The sequence below is a fragment of the Mustelus asterias genome, chromosome 30 (genome assembly GCF_964213995.1).
Source record: "Mustelus asterias chromosome 30, sMusAst1.hap1.1, whole genome shotgun sequence".
NCBI lineage: Eukaryota > Metazoa > Chordata > Chondrichthyes > Carcharhiniformes > Triakidae > Mustelus > Mustelus asterias.
The window spans coordinates 9951833-9975982 of record NC_135830.1 but is presented as its reverse complement, the minus strand read 5'-3'; the positions used below and the strand labels follow the sequence as shown (position 1 = coordinate 9975982).

The 24150-nt window shown below is 45.3% G+C and overlaps 2 protein-coding genes across 8 annotated transcripts in view; one reads left to right on the top strand and one right to left on the bottom strand.

The window, feature by feature from the left end:
- LOC144480744 (uncharacterized) overlaps positions 1 to 24150 on the top strand; it is a 154018-nt gene that overhangs the window by 96115 nt on the left and 33753 nt on the right. The window lies entirely within an intron of this gene.
- Positions 1 to 24150, bottom strand: part of LOC144481015 (uncharacterized) — a 41713-nt gene that overhangs the window by 3134 nt on the left and 14429 nt on the right. The window contains exons 1-3 of one of the 7 annotated variants that reach the window (XM_078200647.1): positions 15261 to 15326; positions 7108 to 7200; positions 1430 to 1541 (exon numbers count right to left, since the gene is read on the bottom strand). Coding sequence is in view for 1 of the 7 variants with exons in the window: in XM_078200649.1 (XP_078056775.1) it covers positions 5311 to 5322 (12 nt within the window). In the remaining 6 variants the exon portion in view is untranslated. Of the gene's footprint in view, positions 1 to 1429; positions 1542 to 5310; positions 5323 to 6900; positions 7201 to 7533; positions 7988 to 15140; positions 15333 to 24150 lie in introns of those variants that run through there. The other 6 variants (XM_078200642.1, XM_078200645.1, XM_078200643.1 and 3 more) reach the window with 6 other exon arrangements.

Sequence of the window (24150 nt, the reverse complement as noted above, 5' to 3'; positions counted from 1 at the left end):
GACGATCCTTTAAAACAGAGATAAGGAGGAATTTCTTCAGCCAGAGAGTGAGGAATTTGTGGAACTCTTTGCCGCAGAAGGCTGTGGAGGCCGGGTCATTGACTGTCTTTAAGACAGAGATAGATAGGTTCTTGATTAATAAGGGGATCAGGGGTGATGGCAAAAAGGCAGGAGAATGGGGATGAGAAAAATATCTGCCATGATTGAATGGCGGAGCAGACTCGATGGGACAAGTGGCCTAATTCTGCTCCTATGTCTTATGGTCTTAAGTGTGAGTGTTGCATTTTGGAAAGTCAAACCAGGGTAGGACTTATACAGTGAATGGTAAGGCCCTGGGGAGTGTTGAGGAACAGAGGAACCCAGGAGTACAAGTATATCGTTCGTTGAAAGTGATGTCACAGGTAGACAGAGTGGTGAAGAAGGCATTTAGCACACTGGCCTTCATCAGTCAGGGCACTGAGTATAGGAGTTGGGACATTATGTTATCGTTGTATGAGTCGTTGGTGAGGCTGCACTTGGAGTATTGTGTACAGTTTTTGTAACCCTGTTATAGGAAAGACATTGATAAACTGGAAAGAGTGCAAAGAAGATTTATGAGGATGTTGCCGGGACTAATGGGTCTGAATGATCATGAGAGGTTGGACAGGCTCGGGTTTATTCCTTCGAATGTAGGAGAATGTGGGGTGACTATATTGAGGTGTATTAAATAATGAGGGGCATAGATAGGATGAACCCACATTGTCTTTTTGCCAGGGTCGGGGAATTGAAAACTAGAGGGCATAGATTTAATATGAGAGGGGAAAGATTAAAAAGGACCTGAGGGGCAACTTCTTCATGCAGAGGGTGATGTGTACATGGATTGAGCTGCCAGAGAAAGTGGTTGAATGTTCAAACAGCAGGTTTAAACATTTAAAAAGCATTTGGATAAGTACATATCCCTCTAATCCTTTCCAATTCATGAGCCAAACACGGGCATTTGGGACTAGCTGGGAGGGCACCATGGTTGGCATGGATCAGTTGGGCCTAAGGGCCTGTTTCCGTGCTGTATTGCTCTGTGACTCTGTGCGCTGGCTGCATCAGCATCTACTGCCCATAACTCATTGCCCTTGAACTGAGTGGCTTGCATTGCTGGGGGATGTGGTAGATTTCCTTCTTTAAAGGACATTATTAAATCAGATGGATTTTTACAACAATTGTCATCAATGGACTTCTAATTCTAAATTTTTACTGAATTCAAATTTCAACATCTATCACTGTGGGATTCGAACTCAGGGTTCACAGTGCATTGCCCTGGATCCCTGTATTACTAATCCAATCACACTATCACTGCACCATTGCCTCCCCATCCATGGTAAAGGAGTCACAGTAGCCCGAGATCCATGGAATCAGAGCATGCTCTAAATTTAACTTAATGCTCAGTAGCACTCACCCCAAAACCATTTCACTGTTTTCAACATTTTAAATCCGCTGGAGTCTACATCTGCAAAGATCTCAGAGAGATTGGTGTCCGGGAAAAATGTTGCAATCTTCAAATCTTGTCCCTGTAAATGAGGAAAGTTATAGGTGTAATTCAAGGTTAGAAATTCAGGACAGACAAACATTTCTTTTGGTCTGAGTTTGCTGTGTGTAAATCTTTCCCTTCTAATCCCCTGTAAAAGGAGTTTCCAAAATCCATCAGCATCTGTCCAGAACAGAAATTCCAAACATTCACTCCTCCTTTAACCTGGCACAGAATTACTTCAGCTGGGACAAAATTGCAGTGGAGGCAGTTCAGGGAAGATCCAGTTGGTTGATTCCTGAAATGAGGGGTTTTATCTTTCAGGTTGAGCAGCTTGGGCCTGTACTCTTTGGAGTTTAGAAGACTGAGAAGTAATCCTATTGAAATATCTGGGAATTTAAGGGCGGCATGGTGGCTAGCACTGCTGCCTCACAGCGCCAGGGTCCCAGGTTCAATTCCGGCCTTGGGTCACTGTCTGTGTGGAGTTTGCACATTTTCTGTGCACTGTCTGTGTGGGTTTCCTCCAGGTGCTCTGGTTTCCTCCCACAGTCCAAAGACTGTGGTTCGGTGGATTGGCTATGCTAAATTGACCCTCGTGTCAAATGCATGGGGTTGTGGGGATGGGGCTTGGGTGGGATTGTGGTCGGCACAGACTCGATGGGCCAAATGGCCTGCTTCTGCACTGTAGGGATTCTGTGATTCATATGATATAAGGTGCTTGACAAGGTAGATGCTGAGAGGATGTTTCCTCAGGTGTGGGAATCAAGTAAAAATAAAGGATCTCAAATTTAAGATGAAGATGAAGAGAGATCTTTTCTCTCAGCGGGTTGTTGATCTTTGGAACTCTGTCTTCACCAGTGAGGATTGGAGGCAGGTCATTGAATATATTCAAAGCTGAGGTTTTGATCCACAAGAGAGTTAAGGGTATGGACGGGCTGGGGGTAGCAAAGTAGACATGATCTTATTGAATGATGCAGCAGGCTCGATGGGCCGAATGACGGGCTCCTGTTTCGAATTCTTATTCCGATGTTCTTGGATAGCTGCGCATGCGCCCTGCTACCTATTGTCCCTCTGAAGATAGAGGTTCGGAACCAGCCCCCGAAACCACACCCATTGTGACCCGTCACAGACAGCAGCGCATGTGCCCTCCTTCCCCGCTGAAACAAGATGGCGGCCGATAACCGGGGCCTGTTCCCGAGATAAAAGCCTGGGAGCTGTAAACCCGGGACCTGCAGGGTCTGATTCGGGCCGTGCAGCCTACAGCGGATGTTTGTGAAGCCTCCGCTCGCTCCCTCCCTACCCCAACTCCCGGCTCCACTTCTCCCGCAGCCCAACCGACTCACCCGCTGAAAAAAGCGTCTCCCGCATTCAGGACTCTGAGCAGTGACACTGCGCATGCCCCAGATACAGCACTGCGCCTGCGCAATAGGCTCCTGTGGAATGACTATAGAACATAGAACATTACAGCGCAGTACAGGCCCTTCGGCCCTCAATGTTGCACCGACCTGTGAAACGAATCTAAACCCATCCAACCTACACTATTCCAATCTCATCCATATGTTTATCCAATGACCCTTTAAATGCCCTTCATGTTGACGAGTCCACTACTGTTGCAGGCAGGGCATTCCACACCCTTACTACTCTCTGAGTAAAGAACCTACCTCTGACATCTGATCTATATCTATCACCCCTCAATTTAAAGCTATGCCCCCTCGTGCTAGCCATCATCATCCGAGGAAAAAGGCTTACACTGTCCAACTTATCTAATCCTCTGATCATCTTGAATGCCTCTATTAAGTCACCTCTTAAACTTCTTCTCTCCAACGAAAAAAGCCTCAAGTCACTCAGCCTTTCCTCATAAGACCTTCCCACCATACCAGGCAACATCCTGGTAAATCTCCTCTGCACCCTTTCCAATGCTTCCACATCCTTCCTATAATGCGGCGACCAGAACTGTACACAATAGTCCAAGTGCGGCCGCACCAGAGTTTTGTACAGCTGCAACATGACAGCATGGCTCCGAAACTCAATCCCTCTTCTAATAAAAGCTAACACACTGTACGCCTTCTTAGCAACCCTATCAATCTGGGTGCCAACTTTCAGGGATCTATGCACATGGACACCGAGATCTCTCTGCTCATTCACACTACCAAGTATCTTACCATTAGCCCAGTACTCTGTATTCCTGTTACTCCTTCCAAAGTGAATCACCTCACACTTTTCCACATCAAACTCCATTTGCCACCTCTCAGCCCAGCACTGCAGCTTATCTATGTCCCTCTGTAACCTGCAACATCCTTCCACACTGTCCTCAACTCCACCGACTTTAGTGTCATCCGCAAATTTACTAACCCATCCTTCTACGCCCTCATCCAGACCATTTATAAAAATGACAAACAAAAGTGGCCCCAAAACAGATCCTTGCGGTACACCACTAGTAACTGAACTCCAGGATGAACATTTCCCATCAACCACCACCCTCTGTCTTCTTACAGCGAGCCAATTTCTGATCCAAATCTCAAAATCACCCTCAATCCCATGCCTCCGTATTTTCTGCAATAGCCTACCGTGGGGAACTTTATCAAATGCTTTACTTAAATCCATAAACACCACATCAACTGCTTTACCCTCATCCACCTCTTTGGTCACCTTCTCAAAGAACTCAATAAGGTTTGTGAAGCACGACCTTCCCTTCACAAAACCGTGCTGACTATCCCTAATCAAATTATTAATTTCTAGATGATTATAAATCCTATCTCTTCTAATCCTTTCCAAAACTTTGCCCACAACAGAAGTAAGGCTCACTGGTCTATAATTACCAGGGTTGTCTCTACTCCCCTTCTTGAACAAGGGGACAACATTTGCTATTCTCCAGTCTTCTGGCACTATTCCTGTAGACAATGACATAAAAATCAAAGCCAAAGGCTCTGCAATCTCCTCCCTAGCTTCCCAGCGAATGCTAGGATAAATCCCATCCGGCCCAGGGGACTTATCTATTTTCACACTTTCCAGAATTGCTAACACCTCCTCCTTATGAACCTCAATCCCGTCTAGTCCAATCGCCTGTATCTCAGTATTCTCTTCGACAACATTGTCTTTTTCCTGTGTGAATACTGACGAAAAATATTCATTTAGCGCCTCTCCTATCTCTTCAGACTCCACGCACAACTTCCCACTACTGTCCTTGACTGGCCCTAATCTTACCCTAGTCATTCTTTTATTCCTGACATACCTGTAGAAAGCGTTAGGATTTTCCTTGATCCTACCTGCCAAAGACTTCTCATGTCCCCTCCTGGCTCTTCTTAGCTCTCTCTTCAGCTCCTTCCTGGCGAACTTGTAACTCTCAAGCGCCCTTACTGAGCCTTCACGTCTCATCTTTACATAAGTCTCCTTCTTCCTCTTCACAAGAGATTCAACTTCTTTAGTAAACCACGGTTCCCCCGCTCGACCACTACCTCCTTGCCTGACAGGTACATACTTATCAAGGACACGCAGTAGCTGTTCATTGAACAAGCTCCACATTTCAATTGTGCCCATCCCCTACAGATTTCTTCCCCATCCTGTGCATCCTAAATCTCGCCTAATCGCATCATAATTTCCTTTCCCCCAGCTATAATACTTGCCCTGCGGTGTATACCTATCCCTTTCCATTGCTAAAGTAAACGTAACCGAATTGTGGTCACTATCACCAAAGTGTTCACCTACCTCCAAATCTAACACCTGGCCTGGTTCATTACCCAGTACCAAATCCAATGTGGCCTCGCCTCTTGTTGGTCTATCTACATACTGTGTCAGCAAACCCTCCTGCACACATTGGACAAAAACTGACCCATCTAAAGTACTCGAACTATAGCATTTCCAGTCAATATTTGTAAAGTTAAAGTCCCCCATAACAACTGCCCTGTTACTTTCGCTCCTATCCAGAATCATCTTTGCAATCTTTTCCTCTACATCTCTGGAACTTTTCGGAGACCTATAGAAAACTCCCATCAGGGTGACCTCTCCTTTCCTGTTTCTAACCTCAGCCCATACTACCTCAGTAGACGAGTCCTCATCAAACATCCTTTCTGCCACCGTAATACTGTCCTTGACTAACAATGCCGCACCTCCTCCTCTTTTACCACCTTCCCTGATCTTACTGAAACATCTAAACCCCGGAACCTGCAACAACCATTCCTGTCCCTGCTCTATCCATGTCCCCGAAATGGCCACAACATCGAAGTCCCAGGTACCAGCCCATGCTGCAAGTTCACCCACGTTATTCCGGATGCTCCTGGCATTGAAGTAGACACACTTCAAAGCACCTTCCTGCCTGCCGGTACACTCCTGCGACCTTGAAATCTTATTCATTACCTCACCACTCACATCCTCCTGTACACTGGAGCAGAAATCCAGGTTCCCACCCCCCTGCCGAATTAGTTTAAACCCTCCCGAAGAGCATTAGCAAATTTCCCCCCCAGGATATTAGTACCCCTCTGGTCCAGGTGAAGACCATCCCGTTTGTAGAGGTCCCACCTACCCCAGAATGAGCGCCAATTATCCAGGTATCTAAATCCTTCCCTCCTGCACCATTCCTGTAGCCACGTGTTCAACTGCTCTCTCTCCCTATTCCTCTCCTCACTAGCACGTGGCACGGGTAACAAACCAGAGATAACAACTCTATTTGTTCTCGCTCTAAGCTTCCACCCTAACTCCCTGAATTTCTGCCTTATATCCCCATCTCTTTTCCTACCTATGTCATTGGTGCCTGTGTGGACCACAACTTGGGGCTGGTCCCCTTCCCCCTTAAGGATCTTGAAAACACGATCCGAGACATCAAAGACCCTGGCACCTGGGAGGCAACACACCAACCGCGAGTCCCTCTCGCTCTCACAGAATCTCCGATCTGTCCCCCTAACTATGCAGTTCCCAATGACTAATGCTCTACTCCTCCCCCCCTTTCCCTTCTGAGCAACAGGGACAGACTCTGTGCCAGAGACCTGTACCCCATGGCTTACCCCTGGTAAGTCGCCCTCCCCAACAGTATCCAAAACGGTATACTTGTTATACAGAGGAACGGCCACAGGGGATCGCTGCACTGTCTGCTTCTTACCCTTTCTAACAGTCACCCAAGTATCCTCATTCCTAGGAGTATGAACCTCCCTGTAGCTTTTATCTATAACTGTCTCTGCCTCCCGAATGATCCTGAGTTCATCCAGTTCCAACTCCAGATCCCTAACATGGTCTTCAAGGAGCTGGAATTGGGTGCACTTCCTGCAGGTGTACTCAGCTGGGACACTAATGGTGTCCCTCACCTCACACATCCCACAGGAGGAACATTGCACTGCCTGCACTGACATCCCTGCTAACTTCCCGAACTAATAAACGAAAGAGAAAAGAAGAAAAAGAAAAAGAAAGCTCACCTGCTCTCACACCGAGTCTTTTTTTTTAGGTTAGAGGAGGAGGGAGGGTGGGAGACTCTATACACGTGTAGAGTCTCGGGTTACCTCCCCGTTCAAATTTAGTGGGCAAAAAAAAAAACGTCCCAGGTCTCCCTACGGCTGACTTCCAGTTTCCTGTTTCTCAGGAAAAAAACAACTCCGAAAAAAGTAAGTAAAAATAAATTCAGCTTATCTTATCTTCCAGTTCTGCCCTCCAAAAATCACTCCCCTCTCTGCCCGCTTCACCGGAAGAATAGGGCACGTTCACAACCGCAGGGGCACCTGGGAATTAACAGCGCCATTGTCAATCAAAGACATAATAGAAAATTATCTTGTGCAATTGAGATCAATTAATTTTTTAAAATACATTCCTCTGAATTTGTGCACTGCCATTCTCTATTTCTAAAATTGATTTAAACCAGTGCTCTCCTGTGGGAACACCCTGAGTTTTTAAAACATTTCTCACTGGTTTCCCCCCTCCCCCTGCTCTCCTGAAGGTGCTCATACTGATTGGGTAAATCCCCCAGAAACTGGTTTATTTCACTTTCTTTCTCCTGAGACTGAATATTCTGTTTTATGCAATGATACATCACAGATGGAAACCATTTGGCTCACGTTTCCATGCTGTAAACCTCTGTGACTCTATCCTGCCCAGCCGGGCTCTCTTTAAGATCGATCCAATTAATTCCACAGCCCTGCTGGCAGAGTCAGAACAATGTATATTTACTGCAGCAATGCAGGAAGTAAATAGAGAATGTTTTTAGTTGTATATTTCTCAGACACACTCACCCCTGGAAAGATCAATCGGCCGGTGTACCAAGCAAATATTAAGGTTCCACTTAAAATTAAAACAGAAGGTGCAGAAAAAAAGCAGCAGTTACCAGGGCCGAGTTTATGGTCAAAATGATGGTGCTGAGCTGCCTTTAGAAAATAACCAGCAATCCAACAAGTCACTCACAATATTGAATCAAACAAAATTGATCAAAGATTCAGATAAAGTATTCTGTTTTCCAACATGATGCTGTGATATTTTGTGATGGTTTCAATGTTCTCAAAACTACTTGCTGTAGTCCTGGTTTATTTTATACTCACTCCCACCCATCGCTGTCCATGAAGCACATTACCCCCACTCTGATTCTCCATCCCATCAGAGACAACTCAGTCACTGACTGGAAATTAGGGCTTTTAATGACAGCTCTGACAGCCTGGAATGCACCATGAGGCAGAATCAACCCGAGCGAACAAACCCCAGACAGTGAACATTATCCCCCCCAGACCCGAATATAAAACAGCGAACATTATTCCCCCCAGACCCGAATATAAAACAGTGAACATTATCCCCCCCCCAGACCCGAATATAAAACAGTGAACATTATCCCCCCCAGACCCGAATATAAAACAGTGAACATTTTCCCCCCAGACCCGAATATAAAACAGTGAACATTATCCCCCCAGACCCGAATATAAAACAGTGAACATTATTCCCCCCCAGACCCGAATATAAAACAGTGAACATTATCCCCCGAGACCCAAATATAAAACAGTGAACATTATCCCCCCCAGACCCGAATATAAAACAGTGAACATTATCCCCCCCAGACCCGAATATAAAACAGTGAACATTATCCCCCCCAGACCCGAATATAAAGCAGTGAACATTATCCCCCCCAGGCCCGAATATAAAACAGTGAACATTATCCCCCCCAGACCTGAATATAAAACAGTGAACATTATCCCCCCAGACCCGAATAAAAAACAGTGAACATTATCCCCCAGACCCGAATATAAATCAGTGAACATTATCCCCCCCAGACCCGAATATAAAACAGTGAACATTATCCCCCCCCAGACCTGAATATAAAACAGTGAACATTATCCCCCCAGACCCGAATATAAAACAGTGAACATTATCCCCCAGACCCGAATATAAAACAGTGAACATTATCCCCCCGAGACCTGAATATAAAACAGTGAACATTATCCCCCCCAGACCCGAATATAAAACAGTGAACATTATCCCCCCCAGACCCGAATATAAAACAGTGAACATTATCCCCCCCAGACCCGAATATAAAACAGTGAACATTATCCCCCCCAGACCCGAATATAAAACAGTGAACATTATCCCCCCCAGACCCGAATATAAAACAGTGAACATTCTCCCCCCCAGACCCGAATATAAAACAGTGAACATTATCCCCCAGACCCGAATATAAAACTGTGAACATTCTCCCCCCCAGACCCGAATATAAAACAGTGAAGATTATTGACCCAGACCTGAAGAGAAAAGAGTGAATATTATAGCCCAGACTCGAGTATAAAACAGAGAACATTATCCCCCAGACCCGAATATAAAACAGTGAACATTATCCCCCAGACCCGAATATAAAACAGTGAACATTATCTCCCAGACCCAAATATAAAACAGTGAACATTATCCCCCCCCAGACCTGAATATAAAACAGTGAACATTATCCCCCCAGACCCGAATATAAAACAGTGAACATTATCCCCCCGAGACCTGAATATAAAACAGTGAACATTATCCCCCCCAGACCCGAATATAAAACAGTGAACATTATCCCCCCCAGACCCGAATATAAAACAGTGAACATTATCCCCCCCAGACCCGAATATAAAACAGTGAACATTATCCCCCCCAGACCCGAATATAAAACAGTGAACATTATCCCCCCCAGACCCGAATATAAAACAGTGAACATTATCCCCCCCAGACCCGAATATAAAACAGTGAACATTATCCCCCCCAGACCCGAATATAAAACAGTGAACATTATCCCCCCCCCAAGACCCGAATATAAAACAGTGAACATTATCCCCCCCAGACCCGAATATAAAACAGTGAACATTATCCCCCCCCAGACCCGAATATAAAACAGTGAACATTATCCCCCCCAGACCCGAATATAAAACAGTGAACATGATCCCCCCCCATACCCGAATATAAAACAGTGAACATTATCCCCCCCCAGACCCGAATATAAAACAGTGAACATTATCCCCCCCAGACCCGAATATAAAACAGTGAACATTATCCCCCCCAGACCCGAATATAAAACAGTGAACATTCTCCCCCAGACCCGAATATAAAACAGTGAACATTCTCCCCCAGACCCGAATATAAAACAGTGAACATTATCCCCCCCAGACCCGAATATAAAACAGTGAACATTATCCCCCCCAGACCCGAATATAAAACAGTGAACATTATCCCCCAGACCCGAATATAAAACAGTGAACATTATCCCCCCCAGACCCGAATATAAAACAGTGAACATTATCCCCCCCAGATCTGAATATAAAACAGTGAACATTATCCCCCCCAGACCCGAATATAAAACAGTGAATATTATCCCCCCCAGACCCGAATATAAAACAGTGAACATTATCCCCCCCAGACCCGAATATAAAACAGTGAACATTATCCCCCAGACCCGAATATAAAATAGTGAACATTATCCCCCAGACCCGAATATAAAACAGTGAACATTACCCCCCCAGACCCGAATATAAAACAGTGAACATTACCCCCCCAGACCCGAATATAAAACAGTGAACATTATCCCCCCCCCAGACCCGAATATAAAACAGTGAACATTATCCCCCCCAAACCCGAATATAAAACAGTGAACATTATCCCCCCCAAACCCGAATATAAAACAGTGAACATTATCCCCCCCAAACCCGAATATAAAACAGTGAACATTATCCCCCAGACCCGAATATAAAACAGTGAACATTATCCCCCCCCAGACCCGAATATAAAACAGTGAACATCATCCCCCCCAAACCCGAATATAAAACAGTGAACATTATCCCCCAGACCCGAATATAAAACAGTGAACATTATCCCCCCAGACCCGAATATAAAACAGTGAACATTATCCCCCCCAGACCCGAATATAAAACAGTGAACATTATCCCCCCCAGACCCGAATATAAAACAGTGAACATTATCCCCCCAGACCCGAATATAAAACAGTGAACATTATCCCTCAGACCGAATATAAAACAGTGAACATTATCCCCCCCAGACCCGAATATAAAACAGTGAACATTATCCCCCCAGACCCGAATATAAAACAGTGAACATTATCCCCCAGACCCGAATATAAAAGTGAACATTATCCCCCCCAGACCCGAATATAAAACAGTGAACATTACCCCCCCAGACCCGAATATAAAACAGTGAACATTATCCCCCCCAGACCCGAATATAAAACAGTGAACATTATCGCCCAGACCCGAATATAAAGCAGTGAACATTATCCCCCCCAGACCCGAATATAAAACAGTGAACATTATCCCCCCAGACCCGAATATAAAACAGTGAACATTATCCCTCAGACCGAATATAAAACAGTGAACATTATCCCCCCCAGACCCGAATATAAAACAGTGAACATTATCCCCCAGACCCGAATATAAAACTGTGAACATTCTCCCCCCCAGACCCGAATATAACACAGTGAAGATTATTGACCCAGACCTGAAGAGAAAAGAGTGAATATTATAGCCCAGACTCGAGTATAAAACAGAGAACATTATCACACCCAGACCCGAAAATAAAACAATGAACATTATCCCCCCCAGATTTGAATATAAAATGGTGAACATTACAGTGCCGGCTCGCCCAGTAAATGGCTGACAGAATAAAACAGCATGTTCCTTGATTTGTTCATAATAGGTACTGATTTTCTTTTCAGCAGCCCACACTCACAAAACCAAAAATATAATGTTTACTGTGATTACAGATTGGGCAGCACTTGCTGAACAATCCTGAGTGTGCTAATAGCTACACTCAATCAATTGAAGATAATCAGTCGAGTTCATAATATGGCTCAGTTATATTTGCGAGAAGTGACATACATATATATATGCAGCGATCCTTTCCCTGCAAACAAAAGCCTTGTACCTTTTTTGAATTTCCCAGAAGCTTGAGAAACCTACAGTCTCCTATTGGTTTCTCCATGGCAAAGCTTCAAGTCAATGAGAGTTCACCATTTAGCACCCTTTTCTCCTGTAGTATAAATTGCAATCATTTAAAATTTGGCATTCTTCCGTTTGTCCTGATGAGTGCATGCTGAAAAGATTCAGCAACATGTCTCTCTTGTCAGCAATATTCAAGTTCAGTACCAACAAGTATCTGTGCATTGTTTTATGTTCCTTAACAATTTAATGTGATCGTGGAAGTGTCACTGTGAAGAATGTGTAAGTCAGTAAGAATTGTCAGCATTTTCTCATTGGAAATCTTAATCAGTGGAATCTTTCAGACACTGAATTGTAGTTTGTACCAAACGTCAATTTCAGATTGAAGGAAAACAAACAAAAAAAATCACAGATAGTACGTTTAAAAGGGGACACAACAGCCCTGAAAATCAGTGACATCTCAGAATATTAAAGCAGAATTCCAATTGTAGGGATTGTTAATGTCAGCAGAAACAAACCAATATTGTCAGAATATCAATCCTGAATGTGATTAACAGCAGCAGTAACTGCAAAACCTAACTCCTGCTGACAATTGTGAACTTGCAGATGTGTCAGCAAGTGGGATGACCGAGTGTATCCCTTCCCACACAGAGCAAGTGAATGGCCTCTCCTCAGTGTGGGTGAGATCATGTAAATGCAGGCTGCCAGACTGAGTGAATCACTTCCCACACATGGAGCAAGTGAATGGTCTCTCCCCAGTGTGAGTGCATTGATGAGCAGTGAGGATTGATAACTGCCTGAAACTCTTTCCACAGTATGTGCAAATAAATGGCTTCTCCTCAGTGTGAATTCACTGATGTGACAGGAGGCCGGATGAATTGGTGAATTCCCTCCCACACGTGGACAGGTGAACGGCCTTTCCCCAGTGTGAACTCGCTTGGGTGCACTGAGGTTGGATGAAGACCTGAACCTCTTTCCACAGGAAGTGCAGCTGAACGGTCTCTCCTCTGTGTGAACTCGCTGGTGTGACAGCAGGTTAGATGACAGAGTGAATCTCTTACCACACACAGAACAGGTGAATAGCTTCTCTCCTGTGTGAATTCGCTGGTGTGACCAAAGACCGGATGGTCAAGCAATTCCTTCCCACACAAGGAGCAGGTGAACAACCTCTCCCCAGTGTGAACTCGCTGATGTGCACTGAGGTTGGATGAACATGAGAACCCCTTTCCACAGGTGGAGCAGCTGAACGGCCTCTCCTCAGTGTGAATTTGCTGGTGTAACAGCAGGTGGGATGAGGTAGTGAATCTTTTCCCACACACGGAGCAGGTGAATGGCCTCTCTCCAGTGTGACTGCGTCTATGGTTTTCCAGCAAGTATGGATAATTGAATCCTTTATCACAATCCTCACATTTCCACGGTGCAGGTGACTTTGTGTCTCTCAAGGTTGGACGATCAATTGAAGCCTTATCCACACACGGACCACGTTTATGGTTTCTTCTCACTGTGAATGGTGTGATTTTTTTCAGGCTGTGTAACCGGTTAAAGCTCTTTTCAGTCAGTTCACTGGAACACTCTCACTCGGGGGGGTGTGTCTCGGGTCTTTTTCTGCCACATTGAATTTTTAAAATTTTCTTCCACTGACAAAACAGGCAATGATTTCTCCCTCCACTGTAAAAAGCAATCATACTGAGGTCATGATGAATCAAATGGTTCTGCAGACCTTGACCTAAAGTTTAGTTTGAGTTTCCTGTCTGTGAATCCTCCTCTTCTAGTTCCCTGCAAAAAGAGCTTAAAAAACGAATTCATAACAGACAATTCGAGTTTCCATGGAACACTTCTTCATCTCATTTATCTTGAGCTGTAATCTCCATCCCACACACTCTCTCTTGTCCCTGGTCTAAATCAAACTCCTTGCCCCATCTCCACCATTTCATGTCTCCACTATGAGACCAGCTCCCTCTGCCTTGTCACTCTGGCTGGATTCAGTTCTCCAGATCATGTGCAGATTGACTGTACAACCAAGGAGTCAATTATTTTCTTTTAAGGTCAGGGGACATGAAGTCCCACCGACTCTGTTGTTACCACAATGGCCACACGTCCCCTGCTCACCACTGAAACAACACGGTGACCGTTAACACGGACCTGTTCCGAGGAAAGGCTCCATTTTATTTGTGCCACAGCACCAGGGGAATTACCTCCTGCACAGGCACAAAGGTATCATCAGTCACAGGAAGTAATGGCAGCTGGTGTCTCAAACCTCATTTTAACATTTGCTCCCAGACATTCTAAATTACATTTGAAATACAAACTGACTTCTGGCATTATGGAGTAAATTAAAACATAATCATTTTCAGAATGACCATTCCCGAGAATCAATTCCCAAATCAGTAATATTAAAATTCTCATCAGAAATACATTGGAAAAACGGCTATTTTAATGGACATTTTCACAAACGCTATAAAAATGATTTTTCAAAAAAAATTAATATTTTCTTCAACAGATGAATAATAATAATTTAATAAAACAACCACCCAATGAGGATCCTGACTCAGGGTTTCTGAGCTTCATTGACCGCTAACTGAACCAGCCGGGAATTGTCTCCACAAAACTTCCCCAACTCTCTCCCGGGAAAAAGCTGCAAACCCGGGAGCTGCAGCTTTTTACTGGGGGTGTTGGGGCCTCCAGCGGGTGTTTGTGAATCCTCCCCGCCCACCTCCCAGGGTTTCCTTCCTTCCTTCCCAGAGATCAGAGTCCTCATTGATTTGAGGCCAAAGTGTAACCTCTTATTTATTGTCCCCCTCCCCCATCCTCTGATGTGAACCATCCTCCAGTGGCTGAGCCAGGATGGGGCCGTTAACCTGGGCCTGTTCCCGGGAGGGAGGGAGGGAGAAGCCCCGCAGCTGCAAACCAGGGAGCTGACAATGATTCTGAAGGGTTTGCGGATCCACAAAGTGTTTCCAAATCCTCCCAGCCACCGCCTAACGCTGACTCCGCTTCTCCGGGACAAACAAGCGCCAAGGACAGCAATGACACTGCGCATGCTCCACGTCACAATGCCCGGGAACTGATTGACAGCAGCTCCGGACCAATAGGAGGAGGGGGCGGGGCTGGAGGACCGAGCAGAAGCGGCTGGTCCTCCAACCAATCAGACTGAATGGGGGGGGAGGGGGCTGAGCCTGGAGCTCCCATCTGTCTGCGCGTGCGCTCGGCCGCACACTGTCAAGATTGCGATCGTTCACCCGGGCATGAATCGGGGGAAAAGCCCGAACAACCTTTCAACGGTTCAAATATCGAATCCGAGCTTCCTATTGGGGGCTTGCGGCCTCCACGGGACTTTTATGAAGCCTCGAAGTCCGCCCACCCACCGGCTCCATCACTCATTCCTGATTTACCCGGTGTTATCGCCCGGACTGAATATTTCCGCAACCGCCTCAATCCCCAGTGATCGGCACTGCGCATGCTCCAGATCACCACAGTGCAACTGGCCCTTAGCCCCGCCCCTCATTCACTCCGATTGGTTGGAGGACCAGCCGCTCTCGCTCGGTCCTCCAGCCCCGCCCCCTCATTCATTCTGAATGTTTTGCCTTCTCCCAAAACCCAAGGCCATCTTTCCCAGAACTCCATATTTGAATTCTTCAATCAGGTTTCTGCCTTGCCACATTACTGAAACAGCTCTTATCAAAGTCCGCACTGACATCCTATGTGACTGCAACAAAAATGAACTTTCCCTTTTTATCCTCGACCTATTTGCAGCCTTTGGCAAGGTCGCCCACATCATTCTGCTCCATCCCTCTCCACTGTCGTCCAGCTGGGTGGGGCTACTCTCTTCTGGTTCTACATGGGCGGCACAGTGGTTAGCACTGCCGTCTCAAGCACCAGGGACTCGGGTTCGATTCTGGGTCACTGTCTGTGTGGGTTTCCTCCGGATGTTCTGGTTTCCTCCACAGTTCAAAAGATGTACTGGTTCGCATTGACCATGCCAAATTCTCCCTCAGTGTACCCAAACAGGCGCAGGAATGTGGCGACTAGGGGATTTTCATAGTAACTTCATCGCAATGTTAATGTAAGCCTACTTGTGAAACTAATAAATAAACATTAAACTTTAAACCTATTCTTCTCTCTTCAATCAGAGTCAGAGAATCACTTATAATATCTTCCCTTCCCATTCCCACACTTACCTCTGGTGTCTCCAGAGGCTTGGCCTCTTATTTCTTATCAACATATTCCCATCAGTGACAACATCTGAAAACAGTGTCAGTTTTCACATTTACTCTGTTAAAGAGACAATATAAATGTAGAGTGTTGTTATTGTCTGACAATGATAGATCAGGAATATCACAAACATTTTAAATGTTCATTCCACATTTCTATTTCTTCTCAAAGTCTCAGTCTGGAACAGATCCCAATTTAACACCAATCTCTGACTTGACATCACATTTCCAATATTCACCGTTGTTCTTCCTGACTCTAAACCCAGTTGTAAAGGAGTTTCTGTTCTCCCTCCAGGACCACTGAATCATGGAAGAGCGTGGCTGGGACACATTCCTTACACACCTCAGCTTACACAGCCACATGTTCAGTCCGGGATGTCACTAAAAGCAGCAATGACAAACTCCAAATTCTACAATCATTTGTGAACTCGCTGGTGTCTCAGAAGGTCGGATAACTGAATGAATCCCTTCTCACACTCAGAGCAGGTGAATGGCCTCTCTCCAGTATGAACTCGGTGTCTCTGAAGAGTAGATGACTGAGCAAAGCTGTTCCGACATACAGAACAGGTGAATGGCCTCTCCCCAGTGTGAACTCGCTGGTGTACCAGAAGGTCGGACAACTGACTGAATCCCTTCCCACACTCAGAGCAGGTAAATGGCCTCTCCCCAGTGTGAACTCGCTGATGTCTCAGAAGTTGGGATGACTGAATGAATCCTTACCACACACAGAGCAGAGGAATGGTCTCTCCCCAGTGTGAACTTGCTGATGTGTCAGAAGGTGGGATGACCGATTGAATCTCTTCCCACACACAGAACAGAGGAACGGCCTCTCCCCAGTGTGGACAAGCTGATGTGCTACCAGATGCTTCTTGCTTTTAAACCTCTTCTCACAATCAGAGCATTTAAAAGGTCTCTGATCACTGTGTACAAGTTGATGGTCAGTGAGATGGGATGACTGAGTGAATCGCTTCCCACATACAGAGCAGGTGAATGGTGTCTCCCCAGTGTGACAATGATAACGTTTTCTCAGCTTTGGGTAATTGAAGCTCTTCCCACAGTCCCCACATTTCCACAGTTTCTCCATGATGCCAGTGTCCTTGTGACTCTCCAGATTGGACAATCAGTTGAAACCTTGTCCAAACTGTATGGTTTCTCCTTGCTGTGAATGATGTGATGTTTTATCAGGCTGTATAACTGGTTAAAGCTCTTTCCACAGTCAGTTCACTGGAACACTCTCACTCGGTGCTTTTCCAGTCAATTGTTTCAAAACTTTCAGTTTGAAATCCTCAGACAGAAACAGAGAAACATTTCTCATTCCACATTCAAAGGTTCACAATATTCAAGCGCTGATGAATCAAGTGAGTAGATGTTGGATGTCATGTTTGGTTTGATGTTCTTGTTTGGAATTCCTCCCTTTCTCATAGCCTGTAAAAGGAGTTTATAAAATGAATCCTCGTAAGTACAGGACAGAAATTCTAAATAGACAATTCTGATGCTGTGGAACATCTTTTCCTCGCTTGTTCACTTATGGGCTGAAGGACCTCTTTCTGTGCTGTGTGACTCTATGACAGCAAGTCCAGTTAGCCCCAAGACCTCAGTGCCTGCTCACCCACATTGATTCCCAGTCACAACAAAAGCAGAAACTGCTGGAAACTCTCAGCAGGTCTGACAGCATCTGTGGACAGAGAATAGAGCCAACTTTTCGAGTCAGGATGACCCTTCATCAGATTTCAGCATCTGCAGTACTTTGTCATGATTTCCAGTCAAGCGGAATCTTGATTTTGAAATTATCAGTCTTATATCCAAATACCAGACACATTGATAGCTGAAATAATTTCCCACAGACAGAACAGCTTCTTTACACATTCAAAGGTCAATGATCTTGATGAATCGACTGAATCTAGATACAATGTTTTGAATTGTGAATTCTCTCCTCCGAGTATCCTGTAAATACATTATTGTCAGTCCAGGTTAGCAATCCACCATTTTCGGTTTTTATTTCAGATTTCTAGAACTCACAGAATTTTGCTTTTAACATAGAAATGCATAAAGCTCTGTCCTGCTGCTGGTATTGCCCCCTATAAAGATGGCAGCGTCCTTGCCGGAACATTGCCCCTTATAAAGATGGCAGCGCCCTTGCCGGAACATTGCCCCTTATAAAGATGGCAGCGCCCTTGCCGGAAAATTGCCCCTTATAAAGATGGCGGCCGGCGAGCCCGGCCCGACACCGAGAGAACAACCGTCTCGGTCCAAATGGGGGACCGTTAGATTTTTACTCGAACTTTGCGAGCCGAGTCTGGTGGTAATGAAATCTCTCCACCCACCGGCTCCGTTCCCCATCCACACTCGGTGTTTTATTTCACCCGTTGCGAAAGCCACACGACCGCCTCGCCCTTCCATCAAGCTGCAGCACCCGCACCGCGCATGCTCCAATCACAACCTAACAGTGCGCCTGCGCAGCAGCTCCCGCAGTGAATGCTGGGCAATGGCTCTGCCATTGGATTGTACCTTTGTGGACACAGATTGGAACAACAGGGACAAGACCATTCATCAGCAATTCACACACTGGTCATGTCTGCCATGTCCTTGGTTATTGGTCACATGTGGTCAGCACTGCTGCCTCACAGCGCCAGGGACCTGGGTTCAATTCCAGCCTCAGGTTACTGTGTGGAGTTTGCACATTCTCCCCGTGTCTGCGTGGGTTTCCTCCCACAGTCCAAAGATGTGCAGGTTAGGTGGATTAGCCATGATAAATTGCCCCTTTCATGTTGGGGCATGAGATTACAGGAATAGGGCCTGGATGGGATCGTTGTCGGTGCAGGCTTGATGGGCCGAATGGCCTCCTTCTGCACTATAGGGATTCTATGATTCTGTGTGTCAAATTTAGTGCTCTGAACATTGTATAATTAAAAAGTAAGCATGCAACCTATTTTGCCAACAGAAATCGAGTACAATGTTGGTAAATGTGAGGTCATCCATTTTGGTAGGAATAACAGCAAAATGGACTATTTTTTTTTATTGTCACATGTTTTAGCATACAATGAAAAGTATTGTTTCTTCTGCGCTATAAAGACAAAACATACCGTTCATAGAGAAGGAAATGAGAGAGCGCAGAATGCAGTGCCACAGCCACAGCTAGGGTGCAGAGAAAGACCAACCCAATGCAAGATAGGCCCACCCAAAAGTCCGACAGCAGCACGGGAAGAAGCTGCTCTCGAGTCGGTTGGCACGCGACCCCAAGACCTCTGCATCCCCCTCCCGATGGAAGAAGGTGGAAGAGAGAATGTCGGGGGTGCGCGGGGTCCCCAACCATGCATTTAAATGGTAATAAATTGCAGCATGCTGCTGCGCAAAGGGACCTGGGTGTCCTTGTGCATGAATCACAAAAAGATGGTTTGTCAGAGCCACCGGATGATAGTGATTAAGGCACGCTGCCCTGGCTTTTCTTTGGTATCGGGATGATGGTCCTCTTCTAGAAGCAGGTAGGGACCTTAGATTGTTGTAATGAGAGGTTGAACATGTCTGTGAATACCCTTGCCAGCTGATCCACGCAGGACCTCAGTGCTCATTGGGGTACCCCGTCTGGGCCAGTTGCTTTCCATGGGTTGACTTTTGAGAAGGCTACTCTGATGTCTGCACTGGTGACCTAACATACAGAATCATTCGAGGCTTCTGGGATGGAGGGTGTGCTCTCGCTGACCTCTTGCTCACAACGGGCATAGAATGTGTTGAGCTCAGTGGGGAGGGGTGCATTGGAGCCGGTGATTTTACCTGCCTTAATCTCGTAGCCTTTTATGTCTTGCAGACCTTGCCATAGTCGACGGGAATCCATGTGGATAGCCTGGGATTCTAGCTTGATCCGGTACTGTCTTTTGGCATCTTTGATGGATCTTCATAGATCATATCTGGCTGTCTTGTATAGGTCAGTGTCGCCTGACATGAACGTCTCAGATCTAAACTTCAGCAGACAGTGGATATCCCTGTTCATCCATGGTTTCTGGTTGGGAAACACATGGATTTGCTTCTTTGGCACACAGTCTTCTACACGCTTACTAATGAGTCAGTTACTGTAGTGGAGGACTCATTCAGGCTGGTCACAGAGTTTTTAAATACTGACCAATCTACTGACTCTAAGCAGTCTAGTAGGAGATCATCCGATTCCTCAGACCAATATTGCACGACTTTCTTTGGCAGATTCTCCCATTTCAGTTTTTGCTTTTAAGCTGGGAGCAGGAGCACAGACTTGATTTTCCAAGGTGTGGGCTGGTGATAGAGCAGTAGGCATTTTTGATATTTGTATAGCAGTGGTCTAGGATGTTTGGGCCTCTGATGGAACAGGAGATGTGTTGCAGGTACCTTGGTAGAACACCCTTGAGCTTGGCCTGATTGAAGTTTCGGCTACGATGAACAAGGCCTCAGGACAAGGCCTCGTCTCAAGGCTATTTGTGGTGGTGTATATTTCATCCAATGCCGTCTTCACGCCTGCGTGGGGTGGGACGTAAACTGCTGTCAGGCTAACAGAGGTGAACTCCCATGGAAGGTAGTCAGGGTGGCATTTTAGCGTCGGATATTCTAGGCCCGGGGATCCAATGTAATGATAATACAGTCAATATCTCGTGCACCATAACCAAAGTTTGGGTCTCATTTGATAGCGAGTGAGTCATGGTCTATTGATATAATATATTCCAATTCTGTTATTTGTCACTCTGCCACTTACTATTTGACAATAACATGCCTGATATTAAAATGTTACTGCATTTTACAACTGCAGGTCCTGGGGCTGATTGGAATCTGGTGTAACAATAATAATCACAAAGATCGGTTCCAGTGTCTCTGAGGTCATTTTGCCTGCAGGTAACCTGACATTAAGGGAGACAAGAGGCCCAACAAATATTTGCTTGTAAGAGGAGGACAAGATGTAAGGGGGCAATGATAGTTTGAGGTTTGTGTGTTATGCTGAGTGTCACTGGGAGGTGAGTGGGAAAATAGGAATGCAAACATTATGGCAGAGACATGTGTTACTGACTCTACTTGACTGAGAGCTGTTATGCTCAAGGGGAGAATAATGAGGACATGGGGAACTCCAGAGATTTCTGATATTGAGGTGTACCTGTGAGAGGAACTGAAAATAATCAGTTCCTTCTCATGGTTATCTGCAATTCTTGAGTTACAGTCACATGGGAAACAGATCTGACAGCTCATCAAACCCAATGTTTTGATCTTCTGTTTGAGACACATTGTGACTGAAAAGATCAAATGTTAAAACCTCAGGAGAGAAACATTCAGAATGTCACAAAGACGAGTGAACTGTCAATTAATCCCATTTACCATCGTTCTGCCAAATTCCCTCTGCAAGTATTTATCCAATTCTCTTTGACATTTACTATTAAATTGGGCAGCACGGTGGCTGGGCAGCACGGCGGCACAGTGGTTAGCACTGCTGCTTCACAGCGCCGGGTTCAATTCCCGGCTTGAGTCACTGTGTGGAGTTTGCACGTTCTCCCCGTGTCTGCGTGGGTTTCTTCCGGGTGCTCCGGTTTCCTCCCACATTCTGAAAGACGTGCTGGTTAGATGCATTGACCCAAACAGGTGCCGGACTGTGGTGACACGGGGAATTTCACAGAACTTCATTGCAGTGTTAATGTAAGCCTTACTTGTGACCAATAAACTTTACTTGAAATCTGCTTCTCGCACCTGTCAGTTTGTACATTCCAGATTGCATCAAATTATTGTGTAAAAAATCATCCTCATCACCCTCTCCAGTTAAGTTGTCAATTATGTTAAATCTCTGTATCCCCTCTGTGTACAGACTCTCCTGCACCTGGGAAACAGTTTCTTCCTATCGACAGACCCTCCAATACCTGGGAAATAGATTCTCTCCATCGAAAGACCCTTCTGCACCTGGGAAAGTTTCTCCCCATCGACAGACCCTTCTGCACCTGGGAAAGTTTCTCCCCATCGACAGACCCTCCTGCTTCTGGGAAACAGTTCCTCTCCATTGACACTATCATAAATCGTTTGTCATTTTAAACATCTCTATTAAACCTCCCCATCACGTACCCTGATCTAAGACAGAAAAGCCCATGTTTTTCCTGCCCTGAAGAATCATATGGACTCAAAATGTTAACTGTTTCTCTCTGACTTGCTGAGTTTTTCTGCTTTTTTCCCTGTTTTTCCTTCTACAATCAATCAGAAACCCTTCATGATGCTGAACATCTCGGTTAAATAGGAACACACAGAGACTGAGAGAGATACAGAGGAGAGACAGAAAGACAGAAACATTGAGAGAGATTTTAAAAAACAGAGAAAGATGAGGTGGTCAGAGATAAAAGCTGAGAAACAGAGGAAACAAGCAATACAGAGAGAATGATATACAATATAAGGGAGCAGGCTATCAGTCCCCAGCTATGGGGAGCAGAGGGAACTCAGTGACTGATCCACAAATACAGCTCGTTATATCCGGGAATGGAGACTCTGAACAGAAATAACAGACTCATTTGTAAATGTCACTGCAATGTGATCCTGTGTGACTCTGCCCTGTCTCTGTGGATGGATATAGGCCGCACTGATACATGTTCTCACCAGATTGTGGCCCCTGGATTTATTTTTTGCCCAGAAGTGAGATGCGCGGTTTGCAACCGGCAGCAGAGAAACAGGAAGTTGTATTTCCTGAGAGTGAAACAGGCGACATCAGTTTGAGATGTTATCACCGTGAATATTCTTCCTGTCTGTGAGGGTGAACTCACTCTGACAGCATCAAGAACAACCACACAGATTGCTGCCGCTCTCAGCATTACATTCATCTCCATTCCCATGTTAAACAATAAACAAAGATTATTTGGGTTTTTAACAGTCAATGAATTGGGAGATGGACTGAGGGTCATCACTGGGAGAGATGAGGGGAAATTATAGAAAGGAATGAGTTTCCCCCAAAGAGGGTGATCAGAAAATGAGAGTGAGTCAGGGCCTGTCAGAGGAAGTGGGAGAGAGAAGTGGGGAGACAATGGCCTCGTGGTATTATCGCTAGATGTTAATGCAGAAACTCAGCAAATTTTCTGGGGACCCAGATTCGAATACCGCCATGGCAGATGGTGGAATTTGAATTCAATTCAAAACATCTGGAATTAAGAATCGAGTGATGACCATGAAACCATTGTCAGAAAAACCCATCTGGTTCGCTAATGTCCTTTAGGGAAGGAAATCTGCTGTCTTTACCCGGTCTGGTCTACATGTGACTCCAGGGCCACAGCAATGTGGTTGACTCTCAGCTGCCCTCTGAACAAGGGCAACTAGGGATGGGTAATAAATGCTGGCCAGTCAGCGGCACCTGTGTCCCACATATGAATAAAAAAAACAGAGAGAGAAGATTGAGTCTCTGTAAATTCGATGTTGTCTCAGACAGAGAAGAGAGATTGAAGGTGTTTGGTGCTTTTTTAGAGAGAGATAACCAGAGAATAAAATAATTAAGTGAGTTTCAGCACTATCTGACATAAAAAAGTTAAATGAATGAGTGTCTGAGAGAAAGATAGAGGTTACGTGACTGAGACAGTATTTGAGAGAGAGGTAAGGGAGTGAAAGGAGCGTGTTTAATTGAGTGTAGAGGTGGAAGGTAAGTGAAATGAGTGTCTGAGAGGAGAGCGATGTTAAGTGAGTCAGTATCTGACAGAGAGGAGAGATATTAACTGAGTACCTGACAGAGAGGAGAGATATTGAGTATCTGACAGAGAGGAGAGATATTAAGTGAGTACCTGACAGAGAGGAGAGATATTAAGTGAGTATCTGACAGAGAGGAGAGATATTGAGTATCTGACAGAGAGGAGAGATATTGAGTATCTGACAGAGAGGAGAGATATTGAGTATCTGACAGAGAGGAGAGATATTGAGTGTCTGACAGAGAGGAGAGATATTGAGTATCTGACAGAGAGGAGAGATATTAAGTGAGTACCTGACAGAGAGGAGAGATATTGAGTATCTGACAGAGAGGAGAGATATTAAGTGAGTACCTGACAGAGGGGAGAGATATTAAGTGAGTATCTGACAGAGAGGAGAGATATTAAGTGAGTGAGAAGAG